Source organism: Giraffa tippelskirchi, chromosome 10 (assembly GCF_054371585.1).
Source record: "Giraffa tippelskirchi isolate mGirTip1 chromosome 10, T2T-mGirTip1v1.2.pri, whole genome shotgun sequence".
Taxonomy (NCBI): domain Eukaryota; kingdom Metazoa; phylum Chordata; class Mammalia; order Artiodactyla; family Giraffidae; genus Giraffa; species Giraffa tippelskirchi.
In genome coordinates this window covers 8,870,842-8,889,921 of record NC_137284.1, presented here as the reverse complement: position 1 = coordinate 8,889,921, position 19,080 = coordinate 8,870,842, and the positions used below count along the sequence as shown (strand labels likewise).

At 45.4% G+C, this 19,080-nt stretch overlaps 1 protein-coding gene across 3 annotated transcripts in view; it reads right to left on the bottom strand.

Annotated features, from left to right (window-relative positions):
• Positions 1–1,096: 1,096 nt before the first annotated feature.
• PLAAT3 (phospholipase A and acyltransferase 3) overlaps positions 1,097–19,080 on the bottom strand; it is a 32,615-nt gene continuing 14,631 nt past the window's right edge. For all 3 annotated transcript variants that reach the window (XM_081532840.1, XM_081532839.1, XM_081532838.1), the window contains exons 3-5: positions 12,685–12,787; positions 9,869–10,137; positions 1,097–1,365 (exon numbers count right to left, since the gene is read on the bottom strand). In XM_081532840.1, the coding sequence (XP_081388966.1) occupies positions 1,264–1,365; positions 9,869–10,137; positions 12,685–12,787 (474 nt within the window). In that variant the 3' untranslated portion in view covers positions 1,097–1,263. The remainder of the gene's footprint in view (positions 1,366–9,868; positions 10,138–12,684; positions 12,788–19,080) is intronic.

The window sequence follows — 19,080 nt, the reverse complement described above, 5'->3', positions numbered from 1 at the left end:
AGCTTTTCCTATATCAGGTATGGTCCAAGCAGGAGGGAACTAGAAAGGAGCCATTTCTAAGTTCTGTCCAGGATTTCACAGACAGATGGTCCCCAGACAACCAAGGCTGCCAAGGGAAACATAGGCAACAAGATGGAGGAGATGACTTGCCCGTGGAAGGAACGACAGTTGGCCCCAGCAGGGTACTTCTGAGGAGCCCACAAAAGCCCCTTTCAGGAAACTGGTCACTTTGAACATCTTCCAAGCCCAGCGAGTAACAGAAGCAGATCCCAAGTGACCAATCACGAATGGTCGTAGCTCCTTCCCTAACCCCTCCCCAGAGGCCTCAGCAGCAGGCAGGTCAGGTATAGGACCATCCACACCCACACTTCATACATAAGGTCTGAGGCAGCCTTGTACCACGAGACCTGGCTCCACTGGGCAGAGCTGATTGGTCTAGTGGGGCCACCTGACCATGGCAGTGAACCAATCAGTAGACAGCTCAGTGTGGTGAGTGAGCCAATCAGATTCTCTCTCAGGAGCCTGTGCTAGGAGGGCCTCGCAGGCCAGGGGTAGGGATGAAGCTGAGCGGATATGGGAAGAGAAGCCACAGGAGAGGGTATGGGATCAGAGACTTGGGGGTCGTGACAAGCCCCAAATGGAGAGCACGCAGGACCACTACAGGGTTGAAGTGATAAGGCAGAGAAAAGCTGTGGAGAGCAGAGGAGGTTTTAAACAAGATTGGCCAGAGCATAAAATTTTCATTATGGCTGTGGTTTGGTTTGGTTTGAGCCCCACTGGACATCCACAGACTCCAGCTGCTGACTCCTGGAAGCCAGCCTGGGTCTAGTTCCAGGTCAAGGGTCCTGGATTCCCTTGGTTCCTGTTCTTGCATATCAATCAGGTTTGTCTGTCTCCCTTACTGCCCACCTGTATCTACACAACTGGAAACACCCATTACTTGAGATAACCAGAGCTGGACTTTGTTTCCTGCAGGTGAAGAGCACAGCCCACAAATAGAAAGTGAGAGAAAATCACCGAAGAGCCAGAGCACAGCCTGGCATCAGCAGGAACAGAGCCTTGCTGCACCCTGAACAGACTTCATGCCAGGCAGTTCTTGATGCATTATCCCCAATAAAATCTTTCCTTACTGGGCTTTATTTTATTCTGCGAAAATAAAGCTTATTGTAAAATAGAATGAAAACTACAAACCAAAGCAGAAACCCTCTAGGAAAACAAGACCCCCTCAATGTATAAAGTCACTGCAGACAGGACTGTATAAAGTCACTGCTTTTGTTTCTTGTTTCTTGAGAACATGACTCCAATGAGGCCCATGGCTGCAAGGCCCACTCCCGCGATGCCAACTGCCATGAGGGCATCTCTGACCTGCAAGAGAGAGAGGACAGTGAGTCAGACTGTGTCAGGAAGCTGAGAACAGACTGTACATTCAACAAGGACATCCAGCTCAGGGAGCTGGACATGCCCCTTAGCTTCTTTGACAAACTCAGGAGTCAACAAATATCAGCAGGGAAATGGGAAGAGAAGGGCAGGATGGGAAAGGAATTGATGGATGGGGCCAGCTGCCAACAAAGTACACAGGCATGAAGAGGGAAACTCCTTTGACCCTGTGAGTTTTTAAAGAAGACAGAGCCCCAGAGGGTGGCTGTAGAAAGGACAGGGAGATCAAGCCAGATAGTTGAAATCCTGGCTGGCCAACAGGGAGCTCTTGAAGTAAGTGTAAAGTTGAAAAGGAATTGCTATTGGATCCTCAATAAACTCTGACCTCTGTCCTACAAATCCCTCACTTATCTTCATCCTTGCTGAATCCCCAGAGCACAGTCCAGCCAACCATTGACCTTTGCGTGTTCTTAAATATATGACTCAACTAGGAAAAAGAGTGATGATGTTATGCTTTAAATTATTAAGATATCTGACTTGTATTGCTTATAATAGAAAAAAAAGAAAACAACACTGGGGCAAAAGTAAGTTTCATGGTAAAAACTGAACATATGTCAAATTTCACTCTTTCCTGAACTCCAACTAAGAATAAAGTAAGTCATTAGTTTTAGGCATAATTTCACTAGGACTTAGAGAACACTAACTGCAATAAAGGCACAATGCCGCAATCAGCAAAACCGTACTTCTCCTAACTAAGACAGTATCATGAACATGGATCAAGAAATCTTCCCTGAAACCAAACCAGGCATTTAAGCAGAATCAAGATTCAAAAAGGAAAATATTTTCTTAATGGTTTGATGCCAGGAAATCCAGTGAGACAATATATCAGAAATCTCAATAATATAAAGGGTGAAAATGTGGACTTGGAACCCAAAATCCACATCCTTACACGACCCGCCAACTCTGCCCTTGGTACCCTAAGCACAGAGCTTGTCAAGGTTGTATATTTTGTGGCTGCAAAACTCATACATGCCCAACATAGAGAACAATTTGGAAAGCTTCAGTGGTTAAAAAATATGTATCTTGGCACTGCCCAGGCTTATCTGAGCCATAAATGTGTCCAGCAAAGCTATGTGAAATTCCAGGAAATATACCAGTGTAACTAACATCACCAAGTACCCAGAACTGGTATCCTTGGCAGCAGAACACATGAGGACAAAAGCTTGAATGAAGCAACTGACTGAAGTTCCACTGTCGGTCAGTCTTTAGAGCTTCCTGTTAAAGGTAATTAGGCTGGCTTTATGGCAGCCGTGGCTGTTTCGTTCTTGCTCAGGAACCTGCATATAACCACTTATATCCAGTGTTTTCTTTGCTAAGCTACGTGTCAGGGTGGGAGCAATGATCTGCAGATAATGGAGTAGGAATAATAAGCCCCCAGTTCTTTACAGAACCTCATAGTGTGAGAAGAAATGCTGATGGAGCCAGTTCATACAAAAGGTACTTTATCAAGGAAAACAACAATAGCCTCATTGTTTGTGTTCATGCTTTGTACAAAGTATGTAATTAAATACAAAAAGTTCAGTTCAGTTCAGTCGCTCAGTCGTGTCCGCCTCTTTGCGACCCCATGAATTGCAGCACGCCAGGCCTCTCCGTCCATCACCAACTCCCGGAGTCTACCCAAACCCATGTCCATCGAGTCAGTGATGCCATCCAACCATCTCATCCTCTGTCATCCCCTTCTCCTACTGCCCCCAATCCTACCCAGCATTAGGGTCTTTTCCAATGAGTCAACGCTTCGCATGAAGTGGCCAAAGTATTGCAGTTTCAGCTTCAACATCAGTCCTTCCAATGAACACCCAGGATTGATCTCCTTTAGGATGGATTGATTGGATCTCCTGGCAGTCCAAGGGACTCTCAAGAGTCTTATCCAACACCACAGTTCAAAAGCATCAATTCTGTGGCACTCAGCTTTCTTCACTGTCCAACTCTCACATCCATACATGACCACTGGAAAAACCATAGCCTTGACTAGACGGACTTTTGTTGGCAAAGTAATGTCTCTGCTTTTAAATATGCTAGCTAGGTTGGCCATAACCTTCCTTCCAAGGAGTAAGCGTCTTTTAATTTCAGGGCTGCAATCACCATCTGCAGTGATTTTGGAGCCCCAAAAAATAAAGTCTGACACTGTTTCCACTGTTTCCCCATCTATTTCCCATGAAGTGATGGGACCAGATGCCATGATCTTAGTTTTCTGAACGTTGAGCTTGAAGCCAACTTTTTCACTCTCCTCCTTCACCTTCATCAAGAGGCTCTTTAGTTCTTCTTCACTTTCTGCCATAAGGGTGGTGTCATCCGCATATCTGAGGTTATGGATATTTCTCCCGGCAATCTTGATTCCAGCTTGTGTTTCTTCCAGCCCAGCGTTTCTCATGATGTACTCTGCATATAAATTAAATAAGCAGGGTGACAATATACAGCCTTGACATACTCCTTTTCCTATTTGGAACCAGTCTGTTGTTCCATGTCCAGTTCTAACTATTGCTTCCTGACCTGCATACAGGTTTCTCAAGAGACAGGTCAAATGGTCTGGTATTCCCATCTCTTTCAGAAATTTCCACAGTTTATTGTGATCCACACAGTCAAAGGCTTTGGCATAGTCAATAAAGCAGAAATAGATATTTTTCTGGAACTCTTTTGCTTTTTCGATGATCCAGCGGATATTGGCAATTTGATCTCTGGTTCCTCTGCCTTTTCTAAAACCAGCTTGAACATCTGGAAGTTCATGGTTCACATACTGCTGAAGCATGGCTTGGAGAATTTTGAGCATTACTTTACTAGCATGTGAGATGAGTGCAATTGTGCAGTAGTTTGAGCATTCTTTGGCATTGCCTTTCTTTGGGATTGGAACGAAAACTGACCTTTTCCAGTCCTGTGGCCACTGCTGAGTTTTCCAAATTTGCTGGCATATCGAACGCAGCACTTTCACAGCATCACCTTTGAGGATTTGAAATAGCTCAACTGGAATTCCATCACCTCCACTAGCTTTGTTCGTAGTGATGCTTTCTAAGGCCCACTTGACTTCACATTCCAGGATGTCTGGCTCTAGGTGAGTGATCACACCATCGTGATTATCTGGGTTGTGAAGATCTTTTTTGTACAGTTCTTCTGTGTATTCTTGCCACCTCTTCTTAATATCTTCTGCTTCTGTTAGGTCCATACCATTTCTGTCCTTTATTGGCCTATCTTTGCATGAAATGTTCCCTTGGTATCTCTAATTTTCTTGAAGAGATCTCTAGTCTTTCCCAATCTGTTGTTTTCCTCTATTTCTTTGCACTGATTGCTGAGGAAGGCTTTCTTATCTCTCCTTGCTATTCTTTGGAACTCTGCATTCAGATGGGAATATCTTTCCTTTTCTCCTTTGCTTTTCACTTCTCTTCTCTTCCCAGCTATCTGTAAGGCCTCCTCAGACAGCCATTTTGCTTTTTTGCATTTCTTTTCCATGGGGATTGTCTTGATCCCTGTCTGCTGTACAATGTCACGAACCTCTGTCCATAGCTCATCAGGCACTCTATCAGATCTAGTCCCTTAAATCTATTTGTCACTTCTACTGTATACTCATAAGGGATTTGATCTAGGTCATACCTGAGTGGACTAATGGTTTTCCCTACTTTCTTCAATTTCAGTCTGAATTTGGCAATAAGCAGTTCATGATCTGAGCCACAGTCTGCTCCCAGTCTTGTTTTTGCTGACTGTATAGAGCTTCTCCATCTTTGGCTGCAAAGAATATAATCAATCTGATTTTGGTGTTGACCATCTGGTGATGTCCATGTGTAGACTCTTCTCTTGTGTTGTTGGAGTAGGGTGTTTGCTATTACCAGTGCGTTCTCTTGGCAAAACTCTATTAGCCTTTGCCCTGCTCATTCTGCGCTCCAAGGCCAAATTTGCCTGTTATGCCAGGTGTTTCTTGACTTCCTACTTTTGCATTCCAGTCCCCTATAATGAAAAGGACATCTTTTTTGGGTGTTAGTTCTAGAAGGTCTTGTAGGTCTTCATAGAACCGTTCAACTTCTGCTTCTTTGGCGTTACTGGTCGGGGCATAGACTTGGATTACCGTGTAGTATATAGTTAATCCCGAGGGTGCAAATTTTACAGAAAGAATGATCTTCCTGGGAGAGACAGTGCTATTGATGACAGTGCTTCAGATGCCATTGATGATTTTCTTGTTGCAAGGCTGCTAGGTCCAGCCCAGCCACTGTGCTGAAATTGCAGGAGTTCTGACCATGAAAATAGGCTACATGGTGTGCAGCAGAGGTCTTCAATCAGAATATTATGAAAGAGAAAAATTGTCCTTCATTATCTTTTTTTTTAAGTGGGCAAAGTGTAATTCTATCAGACTGCAGACAACTAGCTGCTTATGCTAAAACGTCCACTCTGAGTTAAGCCCTGGAATTGTTTCTAGGAAAAAGACAATTTGAATGTGCTTTCTTTACTTTCAGCAATGTTGTAAGTGGATATAAGAAGAGTAATATTACTCAGAGAGCAACTGAATTTAGACTATGAGCGGTTACAAACTAAGAATGTTTATAAAATATTTGACAGCACGTTGGCTTTAATATTTACAGTAATTTTTAAATAACGCCCTACAATTTATCCAGGTTTATGAAATATACACATTACCATTGGCCAAATCTTCAATTTCTACTTATCTTAAAATTTTATCTGACACAGAATAGACTTCAGCCTGAGTGTGTACCTCCTAGCTGCTTTTGTTAAAAAGTACTATTCAGTGTGAAGGCTTATTTATAAAAGCTTACTAAATATACATTTCTTGAAACCTGAGTATTTTTAGGTAGGTAGATGGAAAATAGGAGAATCTGTTTTAGAATACTCAGGCATGGAAAGCACAAACTACATTTTAGTTTTAATCCATTGCTTCCCTTTCTAGCTGGAAAGTTAGACGAGTCACATGTAGTCTGTTGAAGGAAAATCTAGTCTGCTTTAAAGGGCTGAACACAAATAAACATAATGACTAATCAGATTCTTTTAACACAAACACAAATGTCCTCATGAGTTAAATGAAAAAGAGAGTTGCTGCTTTGACAGCGATTACAAAGAAAACTACTGCTGGACATTGTCCAGCACCCGCTACTTCCACCCTCTCTGGTGAGATGGGACAAGTGCGGAAGCTGCATTTTAATTTGGCCACACCGTGTATTATGATCGTTGCTTGCCTTGGCCAGTGATTCTCAAGGAGGGGACAGGCTTGGCCTCTGGGAGATATTTGTCAGTATCTATAGACATTCTGGCTCTTCCACCTGGGGGTGGGAAGGCTACTGGCATCTGGAGGGTAGAAGCCACAGATGCTGCTAAACATCCTGCAATGCACAGAGCAAGTCAGGACAATGTAGGCTTAACTTCATTGTCAATGGCCCAAAACGTTAACAGTGCTGAGGCTGAGAAACCCTCATCTAGACCAAAAAGTAAAAGAGGAAATCTTTGGAAACAGTTTAAATGGCACCTCCTCTTGCTTTGTAGTCTATCCTGCTTTCATGTTCTCTGAAGGGGGTCCAGTAGAATTACTGATGCTGTTTTGCCTTTTTCGGGTGTATGAGTGGCGCATCAGGCTAAAGTCTCAGGAAGAGAAATAGCATGTGTCTAGTTAGTGCTGCTTCATTTTTCAGGAAGATGTTTGTAGAAAGAATGAACAATAAATGAATATTTCTTGGTTCTTTTACTATCTCACTCATCTCACATGCTAGTAAAGTAATGCTCAAAATTCTCCAAGCCAGGCTTCAGCAATACGTGAACCGTGAACCTCCAGATGTTCAAGCTGGTTTTAGAAAAGGCAGAGGAACCAGAGATCAAATTGCCAACATCCGATGGATCATCGAAAAAGCAAGAGAGTTCCAGAAAAACATCTATTTCTGCTTCATTGACTATGCCAAAGCCTTTGACTGTGTGGATCACAATAAACTGTGGAAAATTCTGAAAGAGATGGGAATACCAGACCACCTGACCTGCCTCTTGAGAAACCTGTATGCAGGTCAGGAAGCAACAGTTAGAACTGGACATGGAACAACAGACTGGTTCCAAAGAGGAAAAGGAGTACGTCAAGGCTGTATATTGTCATCCTGCTTATTTAATTTATATGCAGAGTACATCATGAGAAACACTGGGCTGGAAGAAGCACAAGCTGGAATCAAGATTGCCAGGAGAAATATCAATAACCTCAAATATGCAGATGACACCACCCTTATGGCAGAAAGTAAAGAAGAACTAAAGAGCCTCTTGATGAAAGTGAAAGAGGAGAGTGAAAAAGTTGGCTTTAAGCTCAACGTTCAGAAAACTAAGATCATGGCATCTTGTCCCATCACTTCACAGGAAATAGATGGGGAAACAGTGGAAACAGTGTCAGACTTTATTTTGGGGGGCTCCAAAATCACTGCTGATGGTGATTGCAGCCATGAAATTAAAAGATGCTTACTCCTTGGAAGGAAGGTTATGGCCAACCTAGCTAGCATATTTAAAAGCAGAGACATTACTTTGCCAACAAAGGTCCGTCTAGTCAAGGCTATGGTTTTTCCAGTGGTCATGTATGGATGTGAGAGTTGGACGGTGAAGAAAGCTGAGTGCCACAGAATTGATGCTTTTGAACTGTGGTATTGGAGAAGACTCTTGAGAGTCCCTTGGACTGCAAGGAGATCCAATCAATCCATCTTAAAGGAGATCAATCCTGCGTGTTCATTGGAAGGACTGATGTTGAAGCTGAAACTCCAATACTTTGGCCACCTCATGGGAAGAGTTGACTCATTGGAAAAGACCCTAATGCTAGGTAGGATTGGGGGCAGTAGGAGAAGGGGACGACAGAGAATGAGATGGTTGGATGGCATCACTGACTCGATGGACATGGGTTTGGATAGACTCCGGGAGTTGGTGATGGACAGGGAGGCCTGGCGTGCTGCAGTTCATGGGGTGGCAAAGAGTCGGACACAACTGAGCAACTGAACTGAACTGAGTCAAGGCTAAGGGGTCGCAAAGAGTTGGACAGGACTTAGCGAATGAACTGAACTGAACTGAACTGAATACATATATATGGATGAACTAATCTGCATGCAGGTCAGTGTAGTAAACACTGCTGGTTATCAGCAGTATGAGGAAGAAGGCTGAGCATTATCCTTGCTGGTAAATGCTTTCCCAGGATGTCACTGTGGCCCAGACAGTGGACAAGACACTGGGTGAACCAAGAGAAAGAATGAAAATGAGGACCATTATGACTACTTCAACTACCACAATTTATTAAGAGAATTTTCTTAGTTGCCACTATGCTAAGCATAAGGATGCTCTTATCTAATTCACACAGTAACCCTCCGAGATCAATATCATCACTTGTACTTTACCAAATGGCAACCCACTCCAGTATTCTTGCCTGGAAAATCCCATCAACAGAGGAGCCTAGTGGGCTGCAGCCCATGGCGTCACAAGAGTCGGACACGACTGAGCGAGTAAACCACCAAAGATGATATTTAACCTGAGAGAACTTGAATTAATCCCCGAGGCCATAAAGCTGACAAAAGGCAGAGCTCACATCCAGCCCAGGTCTGCCTGACTCCAGAAGCCCACACTCTTGACCACCACATTAACCAAGAAAGAGACGAAATCTCAAAAAGTTAAAAAGTAATGAAAATCAACAACCTGATGGATCTTAACTTCACCTTTCATCAAAAAAAAAAAAAAAGAAAAATCATACTCTTTTGCATCAACTGGTATCTAAGAACTTTTGGAAATAATGTTGTCACAACACACACACACACACACACACACACACACACACAAAAGGAGAGGAAGGGCCAGAAAAGGAGGGGAGGAAGTGAGAGAAAATGAGGAGCAGTTAGTTTCCCAGGAGCAGTGATTCAAAAAAGAGAGTGGCCATGGCTAAAATCAATTAAGTAAATAAACATCCCCTGGGGGCTCCTGGACTGCCCCTTGGGTTACAGCCAGACTGAGCACAGTACTTTTTATAAGCAGGAAAAGCTGTGTCAAACAGACCTGGGATTCAAATCTCACGTCTGCTACTTATCAGCACAGTTGGAGACAGCTCTCAGGAAAAGAGATAACACAGATTTGTTTGATGACAGTAAAGGCCACCAACAAGCGCTCTGGAGCTCACTGCCTCTGTAAAGCAGAACAATATAAAACCTGCCTCTGGGGCTGTGGGAAGGGTCCATGTCAGGGCCAGGCAGCCAGGGAGGGCTGGGCAACCGGGCTGACAGTGAGGCCTGTGCTCACGCCTTCAGGCAGCATCCCCTAACCCCAACTGCCTTCCGTGCCCATCACCTCACCCCTGTCCCCACCCTGACTATGATGTTCTTAAGGGCAGAGTTCTGTCTCTGCGATACTGTCTTGTTTGTGCGCCTGTCTCCACCCCAGCCTAGTCCACACTGATGCCCGCATCAGCTGAGAAAATGGGGATGGGGACACACTGAGGACTCACCTGGTCGCTGCGGGGCACCCCGTAGCGCAGCTCATTGACGAAGTGCTCGCAGTTCTCGCTGGTGAGCTTGTAGAGAACCTCCTGGCCCACCAGCTCCTCTGCCCGCTGGACGATTTTGCTGGGAGGCAGTGGCGAGTATCTGCCATCGTGCTTGTTGTTGACGTGGTACCGGTCTCTGCCAACCACGTCACACAGCCGCTCCTTCTTCACTAAGGCCTTGTCGGTCAGTGCAGACATGACACTGGCCGCACCAGCTCCTGGGATTTCGCCTGTGGATTCAGGACGAGGAACACGATTGGTCCTGGGCCGGCCCCCAGCCTAGCATCCACCACATCCACAAGGGGATGAGCAGATGAGTCAGGGTCAGAGCTATATGGCTTTGGATAAGACTCTTGTGGTCTCTGGTCTCTAGTTTCCTTATCTGAAATGAGGACTGAGGTTCCATGATTTGTTGTGATTTTTTTAACCTAGAGAAGCTGGCCTTGTACACCTTGTGACATTCCAGTGGCCCTCTTGATTGAGCAAATACGGGCTCTGAGGACACCCACCTCCCTGGGAGAAGAGAGTGTGAATTTTTTGTGATCCCGCCAAGACTCCACTTCCCTGACACACACAAAGCTGATTACTGCAGAAAAGGTGGATGGATTTGGGAGCGGATCCCATTCCCCTTGGAGCAAAGGGACCAAAACCCCACGGCTGCTCCTAGAGGTATGACACCAGGGAGATTCAAGCGGTACTCTGGCACAGCCCTGGGCCAATGCTGAGGGGCTGGAAGGTGCAACAGATTTCCAGACATGAAACTGCCTTGAAGAAAGGGATTTGGGGCCAATACAGGGACCAGGATGGTGTGGAGTGAAAGTTGGTGCCCACACAGAGATCCCTCTTGAGGTCACCAGCTTACATCATGTAGGGAGGGTATGATGACCAAAAACTGGGCTTGCATTAAAGAGGTGGACCCCAGGGAACATCACAGAGGAGGCTCATGCCCCTCAGAGAGCCTCTGTGGCCCTGCCATGATTGGGAACCCCCAGGTCTCTCCTAGGACGGGAAGCACTCCATTACACGGGGCAGGACCCATCTTGCACTGTGACGCCATGTGACAGTAACAAGCAATGGCCAGAGGGTCTGATCAGAGTCCAGGTCCTGTTCTGCTTGGCTTTCCAAAGGGGACTGAACCCCTATGCCGTGAGAACAACTATGAGATTTGGAAAATCAGAGGAATTCAGACTTCCTCCTAGTAGGGCAGGTGGTGCTTAGAGGATTCAGTGAGATAAATAGATGATGCTGTGTTTGAGCCCTGAGACTGTGGAAAGGGTCAGCGTGGGGACTGGATCAGGGGAGCTCCGGAGACCCACCCACCTTCAGCCCCTCGGCGGGCAGGTAGGGGGCTGGGGCTGAGGAGAGGCCAGCTAGGTGCCTGGGGCACAGAATTTCAGGAGGTTCCAGCTCCAGGGTTGCAAGTTCAGAGTCAACACCCAACAGCGAGGGCTTTCTTACACTCCACACGCTGGGTGCCGCCCTGGTGAGAGCGGCCACAGGCTGACAGTCAGAAGCAATGGGGGCTGATTCTGGCTCCACCACTGCACGGTCTTGACATGTCACTTAACGTAGCTGAGCCAATGCTGCAAATCCACAGATACAAGCTAAGATGGATTCATGAACACACATCAATATAGGAATTTAAAAGTTCCTTTTAAAAGAATTATTTTACTTTTTAAAGTTAGTCTATTAAAGAAAATACTAATTAAACAATTGGAGAAGGGGCATCTGGATTTGGCAAACACTTGATGACTGAATTTGGGCAAACCTCAGAACTGAGAGTAGAGCATCAGGTTTAAAGGCAGGGAATAGAGTCAGAGCCAGGGTTTGAGTCCCACATCCAGGACTTTCCTGCTATGTGACTGGACAAATTGCTTAGCTTCTCTGCATCCCCATTCCCTGTAGAAAAGGCCCAGTAAATTCCACCTGTGCCTACAGTGGTGGACAGGGAGCTGCAAGGATTTAAGAAACTGATTAGGTAAGGTGCCTCCCCCAGTGCCTGGAACAGGGTTAGTGCCCAGCAAGTGTTTGCTCTCATTAGTACTGGGTTGTTCTCTAAGTTTCCTTCCAATTATGACTTCCACCATTTTCTCAGTAGATGAGGTCAGTCCCCCTTGCCTCACCTATTTCACAAGATTCCTGTGAAGCTCCAATGAGAAGATGTAGATAGAAGCATCTTTTCCCTTTAAGGAGCATCGCTCACTCAGTGATGGGTGTCACACTGTCCACCAAGACCCCTGTCATGCCTTCCCTGCCTCCTGTTCATTAGTTACACACACTCAGCACAGTCACTCAATACTGAGGCCCTACTCTGTGTCAGGCCTTGTCCAAGGTGCTGAAGAGGAACATGCACTAGACAGCCCACCTGCCCTCAACTAGTTTATGCTCTGGTGAAAGGACACTGACAATAAACAAATAGAAGAAATAAGATACTTTTAGGTTTTGAAAAGGCTATAGGGAAAATTAAGTGAAGTCACACAGGAGAGGATGACCAGGGGAGGCTGCCCTCGCTCAGGCTGGGGAGGACCACTCCCAGGAATGGCCATTTGAGTTGAGACTTGAATGATGAAGGGGAGGCAGCTGTGCTGAGAGCCAGGAAAGAGCATCACAAGCAGAAGAGAGAGCAAAAGCAAGGAACTCAGGAAGGAAGGCTGCAAGGAGGCCAATGTGGCTGAAGTCTTGTTGGAGAATAAGAATGTTGGGGTCCCTGGTTACCCACAGCTCCCCCGTTCCCTCTGCTCCGGCCTCAGCACAGTGGAGGCCCTGGGTGCCCTTACTTGGTGGGGCCAGGTGGACCACATATCCGTTGCCAATGTAGACAGCCCAGTGTCTGTAGAAAGGGCGGAAAATCTCAATCAGGTCTCCAGGCTGGGGTTCAGGCTGCAAAACCAAGAAGAAGCCTGTTAGAGGTGATGGGAGAGCTGGGAACCAGGGTGGGGCTCAGCCCAGAGGGAGCAGCTCAGCGGGCTTCATCTCACAGCTCTCCAGGACGTCCTCCTGAGCCCGCCCAGCCACGCCGGTGCCCGGCCCACTTTACACACCTGCCAAGGACTATGGGCCTGCCCACCTGTCATTACAACTTGCAAAGTGCACAACTAAAAGGTTTCTTCATTCGCTGGGGCTTCTACCTTATTGTTACTCTTTTTTTTAAATTAATTTATTTTTTATTGAAGGATAATTGCTTTACAGAATTTTGCTGTTTTCTGTCAAAACTCAATATGAATCAGCCATAGATATACATATATTCCCTCCCTTTTGAAACTTCCTCCCATCTCCCTCCCCATACCACCCCTCTAGGTTGATACAGAGCCCCTGTTTGAGTTTCCTGAGCCATACAGCAAATTCCTGTTGGCTATCTGAATGTAAGTTTCCATGTTACTCTTACCATACATCTCACCCTCTCCTTCCCTTTCCCCATGTCCATATTCTCTACCTCTGTTTTCCATTGTTGCTCTGTAAATAAATTCTTCAGTACCATTTTTCTAGATTCCATATATACGGGTTAGAATACGATATTTATCTTTCTCTTTCTGACTCACTTCACTCTGTATAATAGGTTCTAGGTTCATCCACTTCATTAGAACTGACTCAAATGCATTCCTTTTTATAGCTGAGTAATATTCCAGCATGTATGTATACCACAACTTCTTTATCCATTCATCTGTCGATGGACATCTAGGTTGCTTCCATGTTCTCGCTATTGCAAATAGTGCTGCAGTGAACAATGGGATACATGTGTCTCTTTCAGTTTTGGTTTCCTCGGGGTATATGCCTAGGAGTGGGATTGCTTATTGTTACTCTTAATATTATTTATTGAACTCTAACTCTGAGTCAGTTCAGTTCAGTCTCTCAGTCGTGTCCGACTCTTTGCGACCCCATGAACCACAGCCCGCCAGGCCTCCCTATCCATCACCAACTGCCGGAGTCCACTCAAACCCATGTCCATTGAGTCAGTGATCCCATCCAACCATCTCATCCTCTGTCGTCCCCTTCTCCTCCTGCCCTCAATCTTTCCCAGCATCAGGGTCTTTTCCAATGAGTCAGCTCTTCGCATCAGGTGGCCAAAGTATTGGAGTTTCAGCTTCAACATCAGTCCTTCCAATGAACACTGAGTCAAGCACTCTGCTAAGTGTTTCACAGGTGCAGCTCAATAAATTCACACAACCTTCCTATGAGGTGGGCACTGTTGTGAACCCCATGTGATGAATGAGGAAATCAAGGCTCAGAGAAGGAAAGAAAGTTTTGCAAAACTGCGCAGCCCCTGAGTGATGTGACCAGGACTCAACGCTAGGCCACCTGATTCCCAGGCCATCGTCTTGACCACCACAGTGACCGACAGGCAAGCACACGGGTTATCTGACTAAAGCTGACCCCTGGGGACCCTGCAGAGGCGTCAAACCGGGGGTGGGGGTGGTATTCCAGACACTCCCGTACCTGACCCAGAGCCTGGCAGAGAGGTGGTGTCAGCCTCAGGCAGTAATGTCCCCCTGGCTGCTCATCCTGCGGGTGAGAGAGTGTGTGTGTGTGTGTGTGTGTGTGAGACAAGCAAAGGAAAACTCTCCTCTGCACTGTGCTCACTCTTCTACTTCTGATGCCGGATGTGTGGGTTTTCCACACTAAGCAGTTCAGTCCTCGGTGCACACTGACTGGGTGTCCCACAGTTTAACTCAGTTCTGACGCTGACAGCCCAGGGTCAACGCAGACCCCAGGGCTCAGTCCCAGGAGACTGAGCTTCAGCTGCTGGGTGCAAGTTGCAGGTTGTCACCTGTGCTCTGAACAACTGGCTGTACACTGGGGGTTCCCACAGCCCCCTTCCTTGGGTGCAGCGGTTTGCCGGAACAGCTCATAGAACTCAGGAAAACAGTTTACTTGCTAGATGACCAGTTTATTAGAAAATATGCAACTCAGAAGTGCAGAAGGCAAGCTGTGGGGGAAGGGATTCAGAGCATCCTTGACCCCTGTGGGGACCACTGCTCTCCAGCACCTCCACACTCTCAACAACACCCCATGTTAGGGGTTTTATGGAGGCTTCATCATGTAGGCTTGGTTGATTAGATCATTGCCCACTGGTGATTAATGCTACTTCCAGGTCTTTGATCACCTGGTCAGTTGAAAGGGGCTTCTTCTGAATCATGAAATGCATTCCTCTCACCCTCACCGCTCAGGAAGTTACTCGGGTTTTAGAAGCTCCATAGCAGGAACCCGGGACCAAGACTAAATACATATTTCTCTTTACTTCACAGTGGGCGTGTGTGGGAGTGAGGGTGTACGTGTGTGCGTGCGCAGGGGAAGGTGGGAAGGATGCTGAAATGCTCCTCAGAGCCCCGCCCTGTGATGGGAGCAGTGGCCTAGAGCCTGAGAACACTCAGGAGAGCTTCAGGATCACTGTCATTCAATGCACCGAGGTCCCAACACCAGACACTGTGCTAAGCGCTGCAAGTGGGGGCACTCTGACCTGGGCCAGAATTGGGGAATGAGCTTCTCTCATCCAAACCAACCGTAAATCTCTTTGGGACACCTGGAGGCAGAGCCCCTCAGAGATTGTTCGAGTCCTCTCCCGCTCACCCCTTGCTCTTAGGGGACAGACTCATAGGGGCCTGCCCACATCCCACCTCCAAACTCTGGTCTGACTGAGAGATTCTATCAAAGATGAGTAGGGAGTGTGGACTCCCCCATGTATGGCCTCCCCTAGGATAGCAATGATGGGCAGTGGGAATAGCTGTGAAGCAGGGTCAAGGGCACTTCATTTCTATTTATAGAAGCACTAAAACTGCCAAGAAGCATCCCATGTGGCAGGAAGTATACAGACAAATCATGTTGTCTTATTGCAGCAATTATAATTTATTTTCCCAGAAAAAGGCACCCAGACCTTTCTGAGAATCTATTTCAGAACACTGGACAATGGTTACAACTTACAAATCCCATTTGTTTTCCAAAACAAAGGGAAAAAATGTATATTAATTGTTGGGTAAGAGTTAGGAGGTCTTCAAGGATCCCCAGAAGGGAATTTAACTGGGTATTTCCATGAATAAGCCAGGACATAAAGGCAAGGCAGAGACCCAGGCCTCAGGGAGCCTAAAGATTAGAAAAGGAGACATTTTGGACTTGAATAATATGATGGCTTCCCTGGTGGCTCATACGTTAAGGAATCTGCCTGCAATTCAGGAGACACAGGTTCTATCCCTTGGTCAGGAAGATTCCCTGGAGAAGGGAATGGCAGCCCACTCAAGTATTCTTGCCTGAGATTTCCATGGACAAGAGGAGCCTGGTGGGCTACAGTCCACGGTGTCGCAAAAAGTCAGACACAACTGAGCGACTAACATTTTCACTTAATATGCTGTCACGTAATAAGCAGCCAGTAGGTATGCAGACCCAAGGAGCTCACTGTGTCCCAAGCAAATCACAATGAAAGAAGACTTATGCAGAGAAACATGTTTACCATATATATATATACACACACACACACATACACACACACAGCAACAAAAATATCTACAAAGAAACTCGGACTCTATAACACTGAATACTGATGCTAAGTGAAAAAAGCCATACCAAAAATCTACATACAGTAGAAAATCTACATACTGTGTGATTCCATTTATATGTCATTCCAGAATAGCCATCACCACAGGACAGAAAAGTAATCCACAATCGCCAGGGGCTAAAAGGGGTGGACAAGAAAGGGGTATGAGGGAATTTTGGAGCAATGACAGTTTCTGTACTGTTCTACATTTGATCATGGTGAATGGTTACTCAATTGTATGTACATTTATCAAAACCCATTGAACTGAACACCAAAGGAAGTAAATTTGACCTTAATTTTTTAATCAATAAAATTTAATTTTGAAAAATGGCTGTCTACAGTTTGAAAGCAAAAAAGCTGTGATTTTTTTAATATTCAATCATATTGCCTTTCTCTTATAAAAGGCAAAAGGCACATATTTCCAAATATGCACTAGCTTAAAACATGCCACCACTCAAGGAAACTTCTTTTCAAAAATGATCTGAAAAGGGATGGATTCACCCATGGGGCCCTGTGCACTAGTTAGAAGCAAGGACTCGATGTTCACATGACCACACGGACAATCTTAGCTACAGTGCTGAATGGAAAAATGAAGACTGAGCTCTGCAAAATACCACTTATATAAATTAAAGACACACACACACAAACCAATAATACACATCTTATCAGAACCATGCCCCAAAAAATTATTTTTAAAAAGCAACAACAAAAGAATCTCAAAAACACACACATCATTTTAGAAACTAAAGAACACATATTAAACATGTTAGGATGCTAGCTAGCCATTGGGAAGATGGAGAGAAAAATGATGATATGATGGAACTTAAAAGTAAAGAGAAGACAAGGGGTCTTCCAAGGACCAGTGAGGACAGGTTGCCATGAAGAGAAGACATGAATAATTCACACTCTTTCACTAAACTCTAACTGGAGAAACAACTGCTTAATGATACACACAGCCAACTGTGCTGAATCAAAACTAAAAACTCAAGAAATCATGTTATAAATTTAGAAGTATGAGAACTACAGTCCTTGGGCCCATTGTGTGCCTCTGCTTATTTTTGTCTGCTGGCAAAGAATAATGTTTACATTTTTTAATGGTTGGGGGAAAAGTCAAAAGAAGAATATACTGTGACACCAGAAATTATATGAAATTCAAACTCCAGCATCTATAAAGTTGTATTGGCACACAGCCATCCCGATCATTTACATTGTGGCCAATGCTGTTTTTTCTCTATGGCAACAGAGACCAGACATAGTAAAATGTTCACTCTCTGGCCCTTAAGTTTGGATCAACAGTGATCCATCTCTCACTTAGCTTGATACACAGCCCTAAAATTTAGTTGTATGCTATGCCAGGTGGTTCTTCCCCCAGGAACAGGTGAGGCAGCAGGAAGCCAGCAATTCTTCCGAGCGCAGTAACCAGGGCTCTCCCACACGACACAGGCAATGACAATGGCAAAGTTGAGACTCTGCGCCCACAGGATTTCAGAACAAAAAGTCTTTATCCTCTCCACAAAAGCACAGTTTATAATGAGCTGTGTAACATCCATTTTCCTTAGCAAGCAAATGGGGAACAATGTCTGGCCTCCGCAATTCGTATTGGAAAAACAAGCTGCTGCTGCTGCTGCTAAGTCGTTTCAGTCGTGTCCGACTCTGTGCGACCCCATAGACGGCAGCCCACCAGGCTCCGCCATCCCACCAGGCTCCGCCATCCCTGGGATTCTCCAGGCAAGAATACTGGAGTGGGTTGCCATTTCCTTCTCCAGTGCATGAAAGGGAAAAGTGAAAGTGAAGTCGCTCAGTCGTGTCTGACTCTTAGCGACCCCATGGGCTGTAACCTACTAGGCTCCTCCATCCATGGGATTTTCCAGGTGAGAGTACTGGAGTGGGGTGCCATTGCCTTCTCCTAGACGACCATTAATAAGGACCAGTGAGATGAATTATCTTATATATGTATGTATATACAGCCAATAGAGAGAACAGGTTGGTTTTACATGAGCAGACACAGAAGCAATCGAAAAAACAAGTTGGAAAATATTATCCCATTTTTGTTTAAAAAACATCATTGTGACAAATATATGATATTGCTTTTATGTGAAATCTAAAACTAGGGTACAAATAAACTTATGTACAAAACAGAAATAGAGTTACAGATGTAGAAAATAAACTTATGGCTCCGGGGCCGGGGTGGAGGGGAGGCGGTGGTGTGAAGTAGGGAGAGATAAATTGGAAGGTCGCGATTGACACATACGTACCACTATATATAAAATAGATAACTAATAAAAACCTATTGTATAGCACAGGGAATTCTACTCAATACTCTCTAATGGCTTATATGGGAACAGAATCTAAAAGAGTGGGTATATGTATACATATAACACATTCACTTTGCTGTACACCTGAAACTAACACAACATTGTAAATCAACTATACCCCAATGGAGAAGGTGAGGGTGGGACGATCTGGGAGAATAGCATTGAAACATGTATATTATCATACGTGAAACAGAACGCCATTCCAGGTTCAATGCATGAGACAAATGCTCAGGGCTGGGGCAATGGGATGACCCAGAGGGATGGGATGGGGAGGGAGGTGGGAGAGGGGTTCAGGATGGGGAACACGTGTAAACCTATGGCTGATTCATGTCAAT